This window comes from Octopus sinensis, linkage group LG14 (genome assembly GCF_006345805.1).
Source record: "Octopus sinensis linkage group LG14, ASM634580v1, whole genome shotgun sequence".
Lineage (NCBI taxonomy): Eukaryota > Metazoa > Mollusca > Cephalopoda > Octopoda > Octopodidae > Octopus > Octopus sinensis.
The window spans coordinates 47,367,879-47,391,125 of NC_043010.1; the positions used below are offsets into that span (position 1 = coordinate 47,367,879).

Sequence of the window (23,247 nt, forward strand, 5' to 3'; positions counted from 1 at the left end):
TGAAATAAACAGAGTGAACAAAAATTTCAGTGAATATGACAGACTTTACTATCTTATTTACATATTGTTGGACTAACAAGCGTTTATAACTACAGAAGATCATAAACCTTCTCTAAAATTTTAGCAGCTAACATCCCCAAGGGTAATACAATCAATAATGTAAAGGCAATGAACTAAACAGCAAAACAGAAGTTATTTGAAAAGTAAATAAATAAAAACCTGAAATTACGTAAGGGCAAAAAATAAATAAATAAAAAATGAAGTGCTTGCTATAATAAAATAAAAGAGAAGAAAGGGAAGAAGCAATGACAAACCACACTGGAAATAACATATAATCTCACATAGTTTCCAAATTAACCTAGAAAAATGTCAGGATGAACCTGCTTAAAATCCGCTGCTGTATTTACTTCAAAGGAATGCAAACGTTTTTGATACAGCAATAACAATTTTGTTATAAAATATTTTAGTTGTTTAAGACAGAAAGAATGGGAGAGGATTATTTAGAGCTACATTTTGCTGAGCATGATATCTGTTGTATTGTATTTTTGTCACAAGACAGCTTGAGACTGAATATTGAGCTTCAGTGATTTTTTTTGCTTATTTTTTTTATAATACTATCTTATCTTTTACTTGCTTTAGTCATTAGACAGCAGCCTTGCTGGGGAACTGCTTTGGTGAATTTTTAGCCAAATGAACTGACGCCAGTACTTATTAATTTTTTAAAGCCTGGTACTTAATCTTTCAGGCTCTTTTGCCAAACCACTAAGTGATAGGGATGTAAACACACCAACACCAGTTGTCAAGCAGTGGTGGGGGACAAACACAGACCTGCATACACAATCACACACACACATAAACGTAGATGTTCTGTTAGAACAAACTATACTGCAGTAGATACTATGAGAAAAATTCTTATATTGGCTTTTGGTGCAAAATGCACTTTTAATTCCTGCCACCTCCAGCACTGAAACCACAGATCATCTCTGTTTAAGTGGGGATAAATATAACTTTTGGTCCACAGATGTGCTGTTTCCTATCTTGATTTATTATATTAAACCAACACTGGCTTCCACTCCTCAAAATTAATTGCTTAACATCTCTGCAAAAGTCCAAACAATATACTGATTTCTCATCTCATTCCTCCATTCCACATCTCACTCACACCTTTCAGGCTTTCTGTTAATTACTTTGTCCAAATCTCAACCTGCAATTGTCTAAGTTTAATACCAACCGTATCAATATCATTAGTCACAGTGTGTCTCCTTTTAACTAACCCATTGCAAAAGATAAACAGTTAATATTTTCACTCTAATCACTTAGTGGAGAGCTATAAAAATCAGCAATGAAAGAAGAAATTTGTATTGTGATGAAACTCAAAAATTCCAAGGAAGACACAAAAAATTTTCAGCATAAGCCTATTATATAAAGAAATGAATGAATTTGTGTTCCATTCTCAGTTTTATTGTATAAATATTTATCTTGCTTTTTTTTACTCTTCAAAATCAACTGTAATAGTTGTTGGTGACATGCAAACATAACAGTGCTGATAAAGGAGACAAAATTATTGCAGCAACAGAAACAAGCATGCATATATATATACATTATCAGTCAGACACATTTGCATGTTGTTCATTTGTGTGTGCATGTGTGTCTGTGTATGTGTGTGTGTGTGCATGTGTGTCTGTGTGTGTGTGTGTGTGTGTACATATATATATTATCTGATGAAATGGACGTACTACACACCCAGGACAGTTTAAGTCATATGGCACTGAATCAAACTATTATTAAAAATATATGCAGTTCCTACCAAACTAATGCCACTTTCTTTCATTTGTCCACTCATTCAGTCATTTACACACACATTTCCATTGGTAAAAATGAACTCAGTATAAAAGTAGAGTGCAATAATTTATTTAGGCAACCCCATTGGCCCAATACTTTGGAGCTTTCCTTATGTGGTTCTACCTCAATGCCATACCAACCGCCCTCACACCATCTTGCCCTGTTTTGGGCATCCTCCCTTTTGAAGCCAACCCTCCCAATCTCTTCCTCCACATTTTCCTCAGTCCATCTCACTTTTGTAGTCCATTTACCTAAAAATCAAGCACCTTCCTCAGAACATGCTGCTCATCCCTTCTCAACACATGCCCATACCACTGCACTTCATTCACCTTGCTAGCTGTTCCACCAATTCCTCCAACCCCAGCATCCCCATCAAGTCCTCTTCTTATGAAATAGCTTCACACCACACATTTCTCTCACCATTGCTCTCTCAGTCCTTCTCAAAATTGTCATCTCTCTCTCAGACACCATGTCTCACTCCCATACGGCATTGCAGCTCTCACACAACTCCTATAGACCCTTCCTTTCATCTTCAATGAGAACCTTTTCCCATATAACAATGCTCCACAATCCCTGAACTTCACCCAGCCAAGTCTCGCTCTTGCTGTCACATCCACCACTTACATCCACCCTATCTCCCAAATAACAAAACCCTCTCACCATTTCCACCTCATCACATAACATTTCCACTGGTTCCACCAGCCCTCCAGCTCCTTTTTCACATCTTCCACAAACAAACTCTCTTGCCAGTTTTGGGGTCACCTACTTCATTTTCGGACATCTACCATGAATCCATTTCTCATATCTCGTATACAACACTGCATTTGCCATTACCCTCCTTCCACATACCCACATGGATCCACTTTACTAACTAACTAACACTTCTTCTTCGACCCTGCACACAATCACCTTTGGCTTACTGAAGTTTACTTTCAAAGCATTGCATTCAAATGCTTCCTTCCATTTCAGTTTCTCTCTACAAATCCACTCACAAATGTTCAGTCAGCCCGGGGCTATGCCTAAGGTGCCAGCAGTGGCACTGAACCTGAAACGATGTGGTTGGGGAGCAAACTTAACTACACAATAAATAACACACACACACACACACACATATATATAACATAAATAAATAATATATGAATATATAATCTTTTCTACTCTAGGCACAAGGGCCGAAATTTTTGGGGGGAGGGGCAGTCAATTAAATCGACCCCAATATGTGACTGGTACTTCATTCATCGACCCCCAAAAGGATGAAAGGCAAAGTTGACCTCGGCAGAATTTGAACTCAGAACGTCAAGTCATATGAAATACCGCTAAATATTTTGGCCAGCATGTTAACGTTTCTGCCAGCTCACCTTATAAATATATATATATATATAATCATTGTCATCATTTAATGTCCATTGTGCATGCTGGCATGAGTTGGACAGTGTGACAAGAGGTGGCAACTTGGAAAGTTTGATTTGGCATGGCTTCTACAGCTGGATACCCTTCCTATCGCCAATATATATATGTGCGTATATATATATATATATTGTTATATTTCGGAATGGTCATATTGCCAGTTTAGCCAATAAAAACACACGCACTATATATTGGTGTTATTTTGCTTCAGTGATATTTATTTTTACATTAATCTTAATCTTATTTCGGCCAAAGTTCTTTCGTCACACTCCTGTGACCGCATCAGTGGTCCTTTGTTTTCTTCTCACTTACTTGTGTCTCTCCTTACTATCCGTCAGCCATTTTGTATTTCTATTGTATGTCTTCATTTGCGCATGCTTATATCTCTATGTGCGTCTATGTTTATTTAGTGTGTGTGTGGGGGGGATGCCTGTAATATTTGTATCTTCTGGTTATATACATTCTTGTAATTTGTATTTTGTTTTTGTTGTTGTTGCTTTTGTTCTAATTTTGTTCATGTGTTTACATCCACCCATTATTATCATTACATATGCTTGTATGTACGTATAACAACAATATTAGTAATAATATAATAAATCTAATCGAAAAAAAAAATAAATAAATAAATAAATAAAAAGAATATACATATATATATACATACATATACACATATATATATATACATATATACACACATATATACACATATACATATACACATATATACACATATACATATTATAGATATTCATTTTTATTTCTTTCATTACCTGTGTATTATTATGTTTGCAGGATCCACCATTGTCATATGTTGTGGTGTGCGCTATTGCTCCATTCTAGTTTTCTATTCAGGCTAGGTTTATTTTCTATTATATGTGTAGCTTCTGTAATTTGTCTAATTGTTGCATGTCTATGTGTGTGGACAATTTTAATCTCTATGTTATTGATTGATCCCCCGTGTTCTTGTTCGCGGTTGGTACAGAATCGATGCGCTTTTACCTTCCTTGAGTTGTCTCCAATGTTCATTCCCGCTCACCAATGCTTCTTGCAGTTTCCCCTACGTATGTTACTGTCTTGTTACTGCATCGTCCCTCTATACATCTTATACTATAGACCACATTTCTGGCTTTACAGTTCGTTTGTGGGCTAAATCTACATACATTGCAATAGTTATCCGTACAGAGAGTTCTACTAAAAGGATAGCTTCTACCAATTATAGATCTGATAGGGTTGCCTGGCTTTTCACAACCATAATTCTTAGTTTAAGTTTATCTAGGGTCCTTCTAAAGCGGTACGCTAGTTCACCTCCAGGGGTGGTGTCAACGAACATGACACTCTGGTATTTATGGCTATCATACCAAGAGTTGGCCTTCCCTATTTTCTTTTTTGTCCTTTCTATAGTGTTCCATGACTTGTTCCTATAGAGTGGGCAAATCCCATTCCTATCATTACATAATATATTATCAAATTTCTTCATGGCTCCTTTGTATATACTCTGATCCTTTCTTTATGGCTGTAACCTGAGAACTGCATGCGGTGAATGAAATACTGTATGTGTCTCTTTAATTCTGTAGGCTCGCACATGCGTGACACATTTCTCATTATTCTGACGAGGTCTGCCATCAAATATTGAATTTGGCATGTCCGCAATGGCTGAGTTCCGGTGGATCAGGTATTTTGAGGCCATAGGTTTTGCATAGTATGAATGAGGATTTGGGTTTTATTTTCACAATTTCTAGCCAGAGTTCAGTGTCTAGTACTGGTAGTCTATGGTTGGGGTGTTTAGTGGGGTAGTCTATTGTGACCTTAATACTCTGGTGGATGGAGTTAGCTATTTGCTGGATGCTCTCCATAGTATTAGTTTCTATACTATATCAACAGTACTCTTGTGGGGGTGCCTTTACTACTATATTGATATCATCAACATAGCGAGAGTAATGTTTACGAGTATGGATTTCTGCAGTAGGCATTCTTTTAAGCCTTCTGTCCCACCATACCATGAAGAGGTTGGCCACATCACCAGCGATACTAACACCGATGGCTGCCCCCTCGTCCTGGCATATATTTTATTATTAAATTTAAATGTGTGGCCTTTTAGGGTAACTCTTATACTAGCTCCTAGTGCATGTGCGATCATTTTTTACTGATGGACATTTGCGGGGCTCCGTATGGCTCTGGTCATCCGCGCCATCTTTCTATATGTGTCTTCCTAGCCATAGAAGTAATTGTAGGCGGCTTACCTCTTAAACATCTACTGGGGCAGAGAAACTACTAAGAGAGTACTGTTGATATAGTAATAGAAACTAATATGGAGAGCATCCAGCAAATAGCTAACTCCATCCACCAGAGTATTAAGGTCACAATAGACTACCCCACTAAACACCCCAACCATAGACTACCAGTACTAGACACTGAACTCTGGCTAGAAATTGTGAAAAAATAAACCCAAATCCTTCATTCATACTATGCAAAACCTATGGCCTCAAAATACCTGATCCACCGGAACTCAGCCATTGCGGACAATGCCAAAATTCAATATTTTGATGGCAGACCTCGTCAGAATAATGAGAAATGTGTCACGCATGTGCGAGCCTACAGAATTAAAGAGACACATACAGTATTTCATTCACCGCATGCAGTTCTCAGGTTACAGCCATAAAGAAAGGATCAGAGTATACAAGGAGCCATGAAGAAATTTGATAATATATTATGTAATGATAGGAATGGGATTTGCCCACTCTATAGGAACAAGTCATGGAACACTATAGAAAGGACAAAAAAGAAAATAGGGAAGGCCAACTCTTGGTATGATAGCCATAAATACCAGAGTGTCATGTTCGTTGACACCACCCCTGGAGGTGAACTAGCGTACCGCTTTAGAAGGACCCTAGATAACTTAAACTAAGAATTATGGTTGTTGAAAAGCCAGGCAACCCTATCAGATCTATAATTGGTGAAGAAGCTATCCTTTTAGTAGAACTCTCTGTACGGATAACTATTGCACTGTATGTAGATTTAGCCACAAACGAACTGTAAAGCCAGAAATGTGGTCTATATATAAGATGTATAGAGGGACGATGCAGTAACAAGACAGTAACATACGTAGGGGAAACTGCAAGAAGCATTGGTGAGCGGGTGAATGAACATTGGAGACAACTCAAGGAAGGTAAAAAGCGCATCGATTCTGTACCACACACGCCGAACAAGAACACGGGGGATCAATCAATAACATAGAGATTAAGATATTGTCCACACATAGAACAGATGCAACAATTAGACAAATTACAGAAGCTACACATATAATAGAAAATAAACCTAGCCTGAATAGAAAACTAGAATGGAGCAATAGCGCACACCACAACATATGACAATGGTGGATCCTGCAAACATAATAAATACACAGGTAATGAAAGAAATAAAAATGAATATCTATATATATGTATATGTGTATATATGTGTATATGTATATGTGTATATATGTGTGTATATATGTATATATATATATGTGTATATGTATGTATATATATATGTATATTCTTTTTATTTATTTATTTATTTATTTTTTTTTTCGATTAGATTTATTATTATTATTACTAATATTGTTGTTATACGTACATACAAGCATATGTAATGATAATAATGGGTGGATGTAAACACATGAACAAAATTAGAACAAAAGCAACAACAACAAAAACAAAATACAAATTACAAGAATGTATATAACCAGAAGATACAAAATATTACAGGCATCCCCCCCACACACACACTAAATAAACATAGACGCACATAGAGATATAAGCATGCGCAAATGAAGACATACAATAGAAATACAAAATGGCTGACGGATAGTAAGGAGAGACACAAGTAAGTGAGAAGAAAAAAAGGACCACTGATGCGGTCACAGGAGTGTGACGAAAGAACTTTGGCCGAAATAAGATTAGATTAATGTAAAAAATAAATATCACTGAAGCAAAATAACACCAAATATATAGTGCGTGTGTTTTTATTGGCTAAACTGGCAATATGACCATTCCGAAATATAACAATATCTGTTTCAAACACACGACTTCACATAAAAAATCTGGCACAACAAATATATATATATAATATATATATATAATATATATATATATATAAATACATATATTACATACATATACACATGTTATAATAGATACATTATATATGTGCATTATATTCAGTTTGAAATATTACTGTTCCTAAATCTATCAATATTAATCTATTAACATTTAAAAGATATTTCAGCTCTATCTTCAGAAGAAAAGGATTTATAAAATGCCATATTTTCATATACTTTACTTTGGGTTACAAAGGACCATAGTAGTGCCGGTGATTTTTTTTTTGTTCTTTCTTTGCTGGATTCATATATTATTCCCTAATTAAGTCTTGTAGTTTTTGTAGCAAATTTCAAATGTGCTGTATGTAAATCTGTCCTCATTTATCACTGGTTCAATCTTTACTGATCTGATATAACAGTACTCTCAACTGTGAGCCATGTTATGTTCATTGTGTATTAATCTATGATTGCATGGGTTGGTGATCAGTCATATTTTTCTGCTTGCACTGCAAAAACACACCCCAGGGACCACCCACAATACTCAGCTACCCAGAATGCTCTGTCTTGCTTGTGTTTATATGATTATGTTGCCAATTCACCCGGAGGAAGGAAATGTTTATATTGCGAATCAAAGAATAAATATTTATACTGTTGAAGTTAATGGAAAATCTTGACTCTTTCTTCAATTAATATTTGATGTAAAGGATGTGAGCAGCACCCATCCAGTGCGGGAACCTCTCATCCTGTTACAGTTGTGTTGTATTTTTTATATGGATTTAAATACTCATACCCATCAACTTGGGACCAATGAACAGAAAAAATACAATAGTTCCTAATCATAACAAATGACATAGACAAGTGTATTCTCTACAGAAAAGGTAGAGATGATCAAGAAAATATGTAACTGTGTCAAGAATCACAGCTGTGAGCCATGGGTTGGGAGTCAATGAATCTACCACTCATTTCATTTACAAAATGCAAGGATATGATTCATTTATCACTGTGTTCTTTTTACTTTTTGCAATCAAACCCCTGTGATAAATGAAGATAGACATATCACTGTGTTGATTTTTTTCTTTTTTGGCTTGTATTTTTTCTGTTAGCAAAACCTTCATCGACACATCAGCTTTATGGAATTGTAATGCTGTTGATTCCCGTTTTTCTATAATTTTTGTTTCATGTGCTGTATTGTAGTGTGTTGCACAACAATATTGTTGTGTGTTACACTCATAGGCTCAGGAACAGGGTACAAGGTGGCTATGAAATTGCTCTGAGAATCTTCCTAAGAAACTTCATCACCAAAATGAACAAACAGAAACGATTTTTGAACTGATTTGAAACATTAATTTTCCATTATTGGATTTGCCTGATTTGACTGATGTAAAAATATTATAATAACAACTATTATTTTACCTGTGTTTGTTTTGATATAAAGAGTGAAAAAAAATTGACCTTGCTTGTAAAAAATTTTGGAGATGGGTTTGCAACCCCAAAGTAAATTTTGTTCCTGCACTTATTGTTACACATCAAGGAGCCAACATGCAATCTATTTTTGTAGCTCATGCAACAAAAATCAATAAAAAACATTAGTTGACAATACTATAATGTTAGGTGTGTATGGAGGCTTTGCTAACAGTAAACTATAAGCCAAAAATCAACACATGAAATGAATTATATAAAGTACCAAACTAAACTGTTGAATAACTTTTAAATCTGGAGCTGAACTAAAAGAAAAGAAAGACAAAGAAGTAAAAATCACTAGCACTCCCCTGATCCTTTGTAACCTAATGCAAAGTATATGAAAAAAAAACACCATTCTAAAATTGTCTTATTCTGAAGATAGAGCCAAGAAAGCTCCCAAAACATTAATGGACTCATAATGGATTTAGGAATACTAATGTTCCAAACAGAACATAAAGAACTAAAAAGAAATATGAAAAATCTTCAATAATAAAAAAAAAAGCAAACTCATAATTGTGTCCTTAAAATCTACAAGATTTTCCATGACTGTATAATGAGAAGGTTGGAATTTTACAAAGGAAAGAGACATCTGACAAAGTTCTTTACATCATCTTAATATGAAAAAGCGCATATATGTATGTTCCAAGTTTTAGGTCACAAGTTTGCTCCTAGCTGACTGAAATTTTGCATAAGGAAACAATCTTTTCAAGAAAAATGTCATAGGCTATAGCTTTAAAAGTTTTTTCAGCTTGTGCTGCTGGATAAGTCTTGATCATGATTTTGATGATAAGCCTTTTCATTTACCCATCACAACAAATCTTAGTATGATGTAATCAAAAAGTCAATAGTTTGTTCCAGACAGAATATCCTTCCTCCTACAGGGACAAAGGCCTGAAATTTTGGGGGAGGGAGTTAGTTGATTACATTGACCCCAGTGCTCAACTGGTACTTATTTCATTGAGCCCAAAAGGATGAAAAGCAAAGTTGAGTTCAGCAGCAATTAAATTCAGAACATAAAAGATGGATGAAATGCCACTAAGTATCTTGTCTAATGTGCTAACAATCTTGCCAGCTCACTGCCTTGTCCCAGACAGAATACAATATCAAATATTAAAATTGAAGTAGAGATGCAGCATGGAATTTTTATCAGTGAACAGGTCTCGGTCACAAAGTGATGAAAATATTTTGACAAATTAAATTTAAATGTTGAAGTGAATCTAATGGTTTTTGTGTGTTTCTTAAATGGTTTATAAACACCTTCCACGCCGCAATTGTTTTCGTTCCAGCACACGATCTCAGATCAGGTCACTTGCTATGCGAGTCCATCTCTGTAAATTGAAGTACTTTTTCCTAAAACGTTCTCAAATTCAGTAACATTCATTTTTGTGGCTTCATTAACACTGTTAGTAATTACACTAAGCTCATTAAAAGTTTCATGTTTAAATGTATATCATTTAAGAGCAAAAAAAAATACTCTTTTTTTTTCATTCCTACAGTTTTGATCATAGGTGATTAAATAAACAGAAATAATGTTCAGTTATCAGTATACTCTTGTTTTTAAACTAAGTGATGCCATATCATCATCATCATCATCACCATAAATTTGAGGTATTTTTTACCATGATAGGACTGATCTACATTATACCATCTCTCTAAGTGTCATCTATACAGCAAGATCAGATTCAATTACATTTGTCAAGTCTTTATGAGTCTACTTCTTTGGAATGCACTTTACCACAGGGAGCCTCTATGTATGTACCCAACCTACTAAATATAGCTAAATCTCTCTCAAGTCATATTTAAATGTCTGAAATGAATAAGGATACACTAGTTAACATAGTTCTGAGGTAAACTAAATCTGAGAAGGAACACTTTTGACCATAGGTTTGCTTAATAAGGGAGGACTTGGAGCAATGCACAGACACTAGTTCTTTACTCACAGCTAAGCTCTCCTGTATATTAATTGTGTACAACCACTAAATATTATTCCAATTGTTCTGTCTCCATTCAAAGTGCCTCAGCATTTCTTCATGTTATACGCTGTCAAATGTTACAGATGTTTCATATAGTTTATCGGGGTGGGTGGGGGTGGGGGAAGAAAGCTTGTGTGTAACCAGGGCTTTCTAACAATAATTCTCTAAAAATTTTTACATTCATTTGAACACTGGCCACTATATTGACTCTCTAGTCACTTACACTAAATAATGAATGTCACTTATATGGCTGATATTACCCACTATTTCCAATGCGTAATTTAAGCAATCTGTGCCATTCAGGTTTTGGCTGAGGATGATCCAGTCTGTAAAATACTTCTAACACTTTTATTTCTTTTTTTCGGAGATATCTATTTGTACTTTTTGTGTCCATAATGTATTGACTTCACAGTCTTGAATTCCACTTACTTATCTTCAAATACTGAAGCGGTGGTGCCCCAGCATGGCTGCGGCCTTCAGGCTAAAACATTTTTAAGGATTTAAGGATTTATAGCTATTTGTTCAATCTAGCACCTTAACCTTTTAGCAATTAAACAGGTATATCCATCCAAAGTATTCTACCTGTTTTATGCTCAAATCAGCCATATCTGATTTCTCATACCTATCCTTTAATGTTATTGTAAAAAAAATAACCAATTAATCACACCATAACAGTCTCATAGCTACAAGATAATGCACAATAAATTCAGAATAACTTGTATAAATAAGCGTTATATTTGACAGAGTAATCTGAATGCTAAATGGTTAAGCTTGTTCCTGTTAACTTTTTACATCTTTCCACTCAAGAATCGTCTTCTAGATGTTGAACATTTTTGATGTTATATAGCAGTATCTACAATTAGAAGCAGGGTGTCAGTTTACAGAAATATCCACAATCATTCAATCCAGAACTCCTTTGTAATTTCTTTGAGGAAAAAAGAGTTCTCTTTCTCTTTTATCACTTTTACTCATTTCAGTCATTAGACTGCGACTATACTGGGGCACTGGTTGAAGAATGTTTTGCTGAATGAATCGATCCCAGTACTTATTGTTTTTTTTAAAGCCTGGTACTTATTCTATCAGTCTCTCTGCCAAACCACTAAGTTATGGAGATGTAAACAAACCAACACTGTTTATCAAGTGGTGGTGGGGGACAAACACAAGCACAAAGACACACACACACGCACACACAATTATATATATATATATACATACACACACACATAATGGGCTTCTTTCAGTTTCTATCTACCAAATCCACTTGCAAGGTTTTGGTCTACCTAAGGCTATAGTAGAAAACACTTGTCCAAGGTGCCAAGCAGTGGGTTTGAACCTGGAACCATGTGGTTGGGAAGCAAACTTCTTACCACACAGCCATGCCTATGCCTGCACAGATCTTTTGTAGATGCCTGTGGGTACACAGCATTATTCCTTAAACTCACTAATAACCCAGCTTCTGCTTTAGCACCTTCATACATAGCTTCAATGTCTCCTATGACCATATTACTTTCCAAATATGTACCACAATGCAAAAATAAAACCACATCAAAATCCTTCTGGCAGTTCTCTTGCCAGATATACAAACCATTATTGTTTCATATACTAATATGGCGCAGGAGTGGCTGTGTGGTAAGTAGCTTGCTAACCAACCACATGGTTCCGGGTTCAGTCCCATTGCGTGGCATCTTGGGCAAGTGTCTTCTGCTATAGCCCTGGGCCGACCAATGCTTTGTGAGTGGATTTGGTAGACAGAAACTGAAAGAAGCCTGTTGTATATATGTATATATATATATATGTGTGTGTGTGTGTTTGTTTGTGTGTCTGTGTTTGTCCCCCTAGCATTGCTTGACAACCGATGTGTGTTTATGTCCCCGTCACTTAGTGGTTCGGCAAAAAAGACCAATAGAATAAGTACTGGGCTTACAAAGAATAAGTCCTGGGGTCGATTTGCTCGACTAAAGGTGGTGCTCCAGCATGGCCGCAGTCAAATGACTGAAACAAGTAAAAGAGTAAAAGAGTAATACAGACTTGATTATCAATCTTAAATGCTCATTTTTTTAACAAAGATTCTTTTATCATTTACTTGATTCAGTTATTAGACTCTGGCCATATTGGAGCACCACCACCTTGAAGAATTCTTAGTCAAATGAATCAACACCAGGACTTATTTTTTGAAACTTGGTACTTATTCTATTGCTCTCTTTTGCTGAACCATTAAATTATGGGGACGTAAACACACCAACACCAGCTGTCAAGCGGTGGTGGGGGGCAAACACAGATACAAAGACACACAGACACACATGTGACAGGCTTCTTTCAGTTTCTATCTACCAAATCCACTCGCAAGGCTTTGGTCGGCCCAAGGCTATAGTAGGAAACACTTGTTTAAGGGGCCTTGCAGTGGTACTGAACCTGGAACCACATGTTTGGAAAGCAAGCTTCTTACCACAGAGCCACGCCTGTGTCAAAAAAGACATCACAAATTCTTCAAATTTAGAAAGCTTTTCATGTCAACGCGATGATGTTATTCAGCTAAGCTATCCATAATTTTTCCATTGCAAAATGTAAATGTATGAATAAATAGTTTCTAAAATTACAATTTTAAAATACCGATAAAGAAATGCAAGAAGACAGATAAAAGAAGTAAAAAAAGCAAATAAACAATGTATAAAAGGGGAGATAATTCTAGTTAAGTTGGAAACTATGTTTGAGAAGAGATAAAAGGACACCATAAGAAAGCACTAGGAAAAGAATAAACAAACACTGAAGGTCGGTGTGGTGGCGCAGCAGTAGCTACCTACCTTGATGTCACTCTGAGAGGAAACAACAGCCTGTCAGGTCAGGTGTGGAAACGAAAAAAAAAGTATAAGACAAAAAAAATAAAAATAAAAAAATGAAGGTGGGAAACAGGTGAGAAGAATAAGGGGGGTTTCTGTAAGCAATCAATGTAAAATGGGAGTAAAAAAACGGTGAAAGATACGAGGAGGAGGAGGAGGGAGGATGATGATGATGAGGATTAAAATAAAAGTAAAGTGCTTTTAATGTTGAAAGCAGATATGAAGCAGTGGTTAATATTGACAACTTATTATCTACAGAGCAATTCAGATGGCAAATGCAAAGGAATTATACAAATGTTAAAGAACTGTTAGTTTCATAAAGACTTTTCTACATCTATTTCAAACAACAATGCAAATCTCACACTGAAGCATTGGACCAACAGGCTAGCATAAGGTCTTAGCTTATTTTGTATTAAAATTTGGGTTAGAAAGTCTTCTACATGCTTCCAATACATGAAACATTTTAAATGTAGAAATATTACAATTCTAAATATCTCAGAGAGATATAAGCAGTAGTGGAACGATAGAGTAGTTGTATACTGTTAACTTAATGTGACAGTCCCATGAAGGGAATCACACCACTACTATTTAGTCCTAGGAAGCATCACTATGTTCCTAGTGATAAGGATACTATGTGTCCTTATGTTTACAAGGCTTAGCTGGGTGGGGGTGCTTGTCTCCCCCTTGTAAACATAAAGACACAGGAAATGTGTCAAGGCTGACAGGAAGCGTTGCTGCTTCCTAGGGCTAAATAGCAGTGGTGTGATTCCCTTCATGGGACTGTCACATTAAGTTGACAGTATACAACTATTTTAAATGTAGACTTGAATCAATTTTGGTTTTAGATTTGCTTTTAGATAACAGCAGCAGTTGTAGCTAAACTAGCTTGATTGTGGTCCACTGTGAATGTACTGTTAGGACACCATAAGGCAATGAGCTGGCAGAATTGTTAATGCACTGGGCAAAATGCTTAGTGCCATTTCAGCCATCTTTACATCCTGAGTTCAAATTCTGCCATGGTCAACTTTGCTTTTCATCCATTCGGGTTCGATAAAATAAGTACCAGTTGAGCATTGGGGTCAATGTAATCAACTTACTCCCTCCCCTGAAATTACGGGCCTTATGTCAAAATTTGAAACCATTATAACATCGCATTACTATGGTTTTCAGCTTGAGAGATCTTCACAGATAGAGACATGGTACTAAAAGTACAGACATCTGCTAGACAACATGTCTGTGCTTTTAGCACTATAACTCTGTATAAGAGGATCTCTCAAGGTGAATACCAAATGATTGCCAATTGGTATTAACACTACTCCTGTTGCTAATATATATTTTTTAATAACTAATATGACCAAGCAAATGAAACAAGCTTTTTTTTTAGCAGATCCATTCCAAAGTAGTTTCTTGTGTCTGACAATACTCTTGTCAATTTTAGCTTGTTCTCATTGCAGGGACAAACAATATGTGCTTGTGGTACGTGTTTATAACTAGTGGACTAAAACACAGAGATTTCAGTATCTTGGTTAGGAATCCAATAAAAGTACTGCTAATACAATATGCACCATTGATCTTTATTGGCAACACGGCCTGCTCCCTAACAACTTGATTATGTTGTTTATCTTTGTTTCAGTTTAGTTTCTGGAATGATGGTTCTAGTTTTAAATCAAGGTATTGGGGAGATCCTTGAAACAACTCGTCAGTGAGTTCAAATACCACTAAAGTCGACTTTGCTTATCATCCTTCTGGAGATGATGAAATAAAGTACTGATCAAGTACTGCTAACAGTTCATTTGGCTGATTCCTCTACTCAATTTTATAGCCTTGTGCCAATTTCAGAAGTTAACATAATGTAAACTCCTTCATCTATTTCACATGTGCGTGTGTGTACGTGTTAAACTGAAATTACTATTTTAAAATGAGTTTAAGAATAACAGCCGAACATGCACTGATAATGGGGACTTGATGCTGAGAATAGACCAAAATGTATTGTAAAATTCGTTTTGTATAGGCCTGTAAGTTTTGGATGTTGGCTGTTCAACCAGCTTGGTGGAACAACCATCAGGAGATAGTAACGGTCCCAGTCAACATACATTTTACAATATGTCCATACATTATATACATATATATATATATATATATATATATAACACATATCCAAAATCCATATATCTATATCCATATATCTATTTAAACATACAAACAAGCACATAAATGTACACAAAAAACTGTTAGAGGAAAAGCAAAATTAATAAAGCAAGCTTTGCTGGTTATTATGGTTATATATATATATATATATATATATATATATATATATATACATGGATATACATATATACAGAGAGAGAGAAAGAGAGAATAAGTCTTTTTCTAATATGTTTGAGCATTTCTCTAACTTAAACTATCGCAACACATTACAGAAAATATTGAATGCTAATAAATTTGGTCAAGTTTGTGAAAAACTTAGGTTGCTGAAAAAGAAGAAGAAGAAAAAAAAAGATAATAACAGAAGCAACAACATGTAATTGAAGAAAGAAATTTTTGAAAAATATATTTCAGTGCTTGCTAAATAAGAATGTGAAGATGAATTAACAGAAAGATATTCAAATGAAAATAGCAAAAGAAAATTGAAAAAAAGAAAAGATAAATTTTTTTGAAATCAATCAATTGGTGCTGTTGAATCATCCATGTGCATCAGTTTGTATGATGAAATGAGAGAGACAGAGAAAGTATGCTAGTATGAATATTTCTCTTTCAAATATATACATTTATAGGAAGAGAAGGATAGGAGGGAGGGAGAGATGGATTAGATGGATGGATGGATAGATAGATAGACAGACAGATAGATAGACTGAAAGATATGTAGATAGATGGTGTTTCTTAGAGAGAATAAATGTAGCTGATTGAATTAATTACTAACAAAGTCAACTCCAGTTAGTTTTAACCTGAGAACACTGAGATAGGAACCTACATACTGCAAAGCATCTCCACAATCACCACTGCCACTATTTTTTTTAACAGTTTCATCAGAGGGTAAAGGGCAATGCTCATAATCCCACAGTACCTTCAAGATTGGTGGGATTAAAAGAATGCTTTATTTTCAGATGGGAAATCTAGCCTGAATGCTTGCAACAGAGTAGACAGACTCCACTAAATATACCCAAGGGCCAGGAGGTGATGTTACACTAGACGATGGGTTATGGTCCCACGAAGTTTCCATCTACAAAATTTCACTTGCAAGGTTTTTGCTTGACCTGAGTCAGTGAATGAAGGCACTTGTCTGAAACAAACCCAGAACCAAGTCGTCATAAAGTAAACTTCTTAGCCATACAGGCAGGCCTGGACCATTTTGGCTGTAGTGCTACTGACTCTGCCAATCTGTTGTCTCAATAACAATAGGAACAATGATTTCTTACATAGGCACAAGGCCAAGATCAACTCCAGCACTTGACAGCTAATAAAATAAGTTTTATTAGCCCCCCCAGAAAGGAAGGACAAAAGGCAAAGTCAATATTAGTGAGATTTTAAAGTCGACAAGCTGGCAGAATCATTAGCACGCTGGGCAAAAAGTTTAGAAGTATTTCATCAGTCTTTCTGCTGAGGTTGACTTTGCCCTTCATCCTTTTGAGATCAATATGGTAAATACCAGTTGAGCACTGAAGTTGATGTAATCAATTTAAACCTTCCCCCAAGCTTATTGGCCTTCTGCTAAAATCTGAAATCAATATTAGGGAGATTTCATAAAGGAACATAAGTCAATATTGTAAAAACCATCACTCTAATAACAATGGTTTCTAATTTAAGCCCAAGGCCAGCAATTTTGAGGAGAGGGGTTAGCTGATACCAGTAACCCCAATATTCAATTAGTACTGTATTTTATCAACCTTGATGCGATCATAGACAAAGATAACCTTGGTGGGATATGAACTCAGAGCTGAAATAAATACTGCAAAACATTCTCTCTAATATCCAACGAATGCTGCCAGCTTACTGCTTTTACCATCCCAATAATAATATAATAATAATAATAATAATAATAATAATAATAATAATATTCATGTACATATGGGCACAGATAAACATCTAGTTGCAGATTATAAAGACAGTAAAACAAGAGATAGTACCTAAAAACTGATTACTGATTGATAAAGAATGCTGCTGTTTTCAAGTGACTGAGTGTACAGAAAGAGCATGGGAGAATTCAATTTGGTGGATTTGACATTTCTTCAAATGGAAACAGCAACTTGTGCTGTTATTGTTATTATTTTGCTTCTCAAAGCTCTTCTCGGTCTTGCTTTTGTTGATTCTGTGAGAGCAGACAGCAACCTGTTGTCAGAGGTCTCACACGGTCTCTTTCTGCAAATTATATGACTTGTTACTTGGATGTCAACTATCATGAAAGATACACAACACCTAAGCACCAATCACAAAATCCTAGCTGTCCCCAATAGAGCAGTTTTGAGGGCCAGCTCTGCTCTTATTATTATCATTATTATTATTATTAAAATTATTGAGTGAGAGAGCAATGCATGCAATGAAAGTGACACTGGGGTACAAATATACGAAGCCCAATATACTCATCATGACTACTCATCTGATAAGAGTACACAAGGCACATGCATCACAACCATATGTGTGCAACATGGTGATCTCGTAACAAGGTAAACAATACATGACCTTGTAAGATGGGGCTCAGTTAGAATTTTCTTCAGATCAAGTAGCCCATCTCGCTCAAAAGGTCCCTGAATAAGGTTTGTTTAAGAATGAACAAAACACTCATGTTTCCAGAGGTGTATTATCCAAACCCCAAAGAATTCCTCTCAACACATGGCTATGATGCTCCCCCACTACTTCTGCTTGGAATCAGAGATGCACATATCGTCAACCAATAAGGGACATACTCAAGTGGTGAAGGGCAAGCAACTGACAAGTAAATATGTGGTATTGAGCAGAATATTTGTTGTAGCCCTTCTTTTATACCAAGACAAAACATGTACATGATAATTATTATTATTATTATTATTACTACTATTATTGTTGTTATTATTGTTGTTATCATTATTATTATTATTGTTATCATCATTATTATTATTATTATTATTATTATTATTATTATTACTGTAGTTTAGCAGTAGTTCATTAACATAATGGGTTAAAAAGAAACATTAATATAGAGTTAAGCAGTATTAGACATAATTAGTGCTTAAATTAGATGCCTAAAACACAGTATATCAGTCACATGGTTAACTAACTTCCTACCAAGCAATCAGAATAGAAAACATATTCTGCCTTCTAGGCAAGAGCTAGTAATGGACATAGGCAAATGTCTTATACAGGTGTGGAAAATTCCAGAACACAAAGGAGGCTAAATCAAAATATGACAGAATATTGTGTTTATAATGACATAGCAACACTTAAACCATGGTAAGCTCTAATAGCCCTGCTTCTTTTTCTCAGCAAGATTTTACACTAACTTAGCAGAAAAAAGAAAAAAAAAATGGCTGTTCAAATGTTTTGTTAGAATAATGTGTGTGAATTGATGACTCTTGTTCACTCTCGCAACATCATCCTCATTATCATCATTGTTTTAACTCACATGATGTGAACAGAATTTGTTGAGGCAGATCTTCAATGGTGGGATGCCCTTCTTGTTGCCAACCCTCACTTGTTTCCAATTAAGGTAATAATTTTTCCATGACCAAATAAGTCTTCACAAAATACTGGAAACAAATGACATTGCTTGCATGACGGTGACACTCATTTACAACTATCGCACAATGTCAAAGCAAGGAAACACTAACTCTCAAATACACTCACACAAACACACACATCTGACAATTTTTTTTTCCAGTTTCTGTTAACCAAATCCACTCATAAACCTTTGGTCAGGCAAGGGCTATAGTAGAAAACATATGCCCAAGGTGCTGTGGTTGGGAAACAAACTTTCTACTACACAGTCACATTTGTGCCTATATTAGTCTATAGATAATGGTTTTAAACTTTGAAACAAGTCAGCAATTTTAGGAGAGATGTAAATCAATTACACTGAGTCTAGTGTTCAGCTTATAGTAAAGGAAGAAAGGCAGAGTCAACCTCAGCAGAATTTGAACTCAGAATGTAATTTGCTGGAAGAAATATTGCAAAGCACTTTTTCAGACACTAACAGTTCTGCCAGTTTGTCATCTTCTTTCGTCTATTAATTACAACTGTTCTCATCAGTAAGGATTTAATTTTAATTAATTATTGTTTCTTGGCTTACTACAACAAATATGTTAGCACCAATTTTACTATTTCTAGCCACAGTTCATCTTCAACCATTCATAATTCATCTGTAAAAGTCTTGTTCTGGGATTCAAACCTTGAGCGATCATATATTTCCATATACTTTCTTTCCGTTTACAACTATTATTGTTATACTTCTATTGAATATATAACAATATCTAATGGTGAAACATTTACTTGATATCCTTGAAATGTATTTGTGACAAACTTAAAACAAACCAATGGAACACACATACAGGCATCACCCATGTTATAACTACCTGAGGTTACGGGATTCTGTGTTCATGGGAGGAAACTGTAAAGACTGACAGCTAGTTTCTGAATAAATTTTGTAATTTCACCCTTACAGGAACTTGGGTAAATTCTAAGAATTTAAAAACTACACATTCTTTATAGCCAAAAGGCTAATTTTTGGCATTTTAGCTGAGGTCAGAGTATGGAGAGAGAGTATGTGTGTATAAAAAGTGCTCTTTATATTGGGAGAAATGAATCAATGCCTTGTTGATAGCTTTCAGGGGGACATGCAAGACATACTACTTTGCCAGACAAACTGATTGACACCCACTTCAACACAAAAGGCCACTTCATCACTCCCTTATCAGTGTACAGCATCTCCACACACCATGGAACCACATTCTCAAGGAAACAGGAGGGAATAATGTTTCATGTTCAAACTTGGTACCATGTTATGAACAGATTTAAATGAAAGTTTTTTTCCTCCTCTACTCTTATACCTCCTCTTAGTTCTTATCTATTAACTTCACTCTCATCTTGTCTTTTCCCTTTACCTCACACTCGTCTTTGCCTGTTTCTCCATCTCATTCCATTCCTCTTTCTCCTACCTATCTCACTCAATTTCTCTGTCTCACTATTTCCTGTTCACATATAAAATTTTCATAGTCTTGTGTTCTTCATCAATTGCAAATCAGAGGATGTAAAACTCAACTGTGTCTCTTTAATTTCTCTACCGTCAACTTTCTGCTGAAGAAAGACTGACTGAAATGTTGGATTTTCCATTCATCATATTAGGGCAAGTTCACTTTCATTTGTTGACTTTTACCATGTGTGTGTGTGTGTGTATTATAAACACACACACACGCACATGCAAACAACACATGCACATAATGCACACACGCACGTTGAGTATGAATAATTCAATATGCACCAGTATAATAGATCACTCATGGAGGCGCAATGGCCTAGTGGTTAGGGCAGCAAACTTGTGGTTGGAGGAGCGCGGTTTTGATTCCCAGACCAGGCGTTGTGTGTGTTTATTGAGCGAAAACACCTAAAAAGCTTCATGAAGCTCTGGCAGGGGGTGGTGGTGACCCCTGTTGTACTTTTCCGCCACAACTTTCTCTCACTCTCTCTTCCTGTTTCTGGAGTAACGTTGCGATGGACTGGCGTCCTGTCCAGCTGGAGGGAACACATATGCCACAAAAACCAGGAAACCAGGCCCACGAGCCTAGCTAAGCTTGAAAAGGGTGACGTTTTATACTAGATCACTCCAGTATGCAATCTAGATGTCTGGAGAAAGTTGAATGTAAGTAAATTCAGAAGCAAAAAGGTTTTTAAATGCAGCGGATGACTTGTCATGGTATACATATTCAGTTTTGAATGGAAACTGGATGATTAAAAAAACGACAAAAAAAAAACAAAAAAAAACAGAGTCACATAGAGTAGAAATAGACTGAAGAAGACCATGGATGAAGTGCACTATACAGAGATCAGTGATTTAAGCCTTACATATGAATGACAGCATGTAATTGGGCAAACAACTTATGTCAACATGGGAAAATAATGATAAAGACAGTGATTATAATGATTTTTATGATGGCATATATGACTTATAAATCTTTATATATATACATCTAAAAGTGAAGTGAATGAGATAATAACAAAAATCTATACATAACTTAAATCTTAAATAATATATAAAAATAGCTTTTATAGGGTGAGACTTTAATGCAGCTCTATCATTAATCACAGCATTATATATCAACATGGTGAAAAATTTTAGATCCTTCTCTCTATTTCAAATTCCTTTTTTTATTTATTTATGTTTTTTGTGATTACATGTGATCTAGTGATAAGGGTATTTGCATTCATTGTGTTGCAATTCCCAGACTGAGCAGTGCTTTATATTCTCAAGCAAAACACTTCATCTCACATTGATCTGTGATCACTTTGACATCTGAGGTGTAGCACACCATGCACCTGTCACTTCGATGGAGGGAGTGAGTTAATGTACAGCATAAACATTTGATCACTACAAACAAGTCATATGTACAGATTGTTCAGCAAGAAATTTCAGAAAACTCATCTGATGTCTTAGAGCTAAGAGAGAAGAGTTCACTTTTTTTTTCTTTTTTTTCTTCTTTGTAATTGTAATTTCCAAATATGGTAGAGGCTCACATGTGTAATACAATGAGTTGAAAAGCTTCAATCAGCTGTGATTACCCAAACATATTAGTAAGATAAAAACTTCCTGTAGAAGTGTTGAAAACGTTTAAGTCAAATAAGGGAAATAACTACAATAAGATTCAGTTGATTGGAACTTTTACATGCTATACAAAAAAAAAAGTGGAGTGAGATCTTGTTTTCAAAGCCAACTAGTGAAATCAAGACTTGCTTCAGTCTTACTAGACCTCTTCAGTGACTCATATTCTTCAAAGTTGGTAAGACTAAGAGTCATTATTATAGAACTAGAGGGAACGTAGAGATGTTGTGTTATGAATATCAGCAATATATGACTGATATAGTGTTTTGCATACTAAAATACAAATACAGTAGGGTATCACATATATAATATAGTGAGCTGAAAAACTTCAGACAACAGAGATTATCCATGTAATTAGTAAATAAAAACTTCCTCTAGAGGCGATAAAAAATCTAAAAACAATAAACAAAGTAGCTAGTTCCAAAGTGATCAGATGATCGAAGTTTTTGGACAACACTGGTAATGCTAATTGGAATGCAGTTTACACTGAAAACTGTCTCTAACGGCTATAACAGCTTCAAAAAACAAACAAACAAAAGATGACAAATACAGAAAACGGCTAATGCACAGAAATCTTCACAGCAAATTTTTACTGATAATTATTTCTTTTTAGCATTATTCTGAGATGAAAATCTCAGAAGAATAATAACAAGAAAAAAAAAGGGGGAAAGAAAAAAAAAATCAGAATAAAATCCATCACATTAGATGCAATTTAGTGGAAATATTTGCAAAGAAATTATGGGGAAGAAAAAAACTGACCTTATTTATATCCATGTAGTCTGTTGACAGAACTCCTGTTTCTTCACGCAAGGCATAACTCTGAATAATTCTAAAATAAACAACAATAATAAAAGTTAAGTGCATTAT

General features: G+C 35.3%; 1 protein-coding gene across 5 annotated transcripts in view; it reads right to left on the reverse strand.

The window, feature by feature from the left end:
* The window catches only part of LOC115218917 (coiled-coil domain-containing protein 186), a 145,129-nt gene that overhangs the window by 6,122 nt on the left and 115,760 nt on the right, over positions 1-23,247 (reverse strand). For 4 of the 5 annotated variants that reach the window (XM_036508996.1, XM_036508995.1, XM_029788917.2 and 1 more), the window contains exons 17-18: positions 23,140-23,209; positions 13,563-13,592 (exon numbers count right to left, since the gene is read on the reverse strand). In XM_036508996.1, coding sequence (XP_036364889.1) covers positions 13,563-13,592; positions 23,140-23,209 — 100 coding nt within the window. The remainder of the gene's footprint in view (positions 1-13,562; positions 13,593-23,139; positions 23,210-23,247) is intronic. The other variant, XM_036508997.1, reaches the window with a different exon arrangement.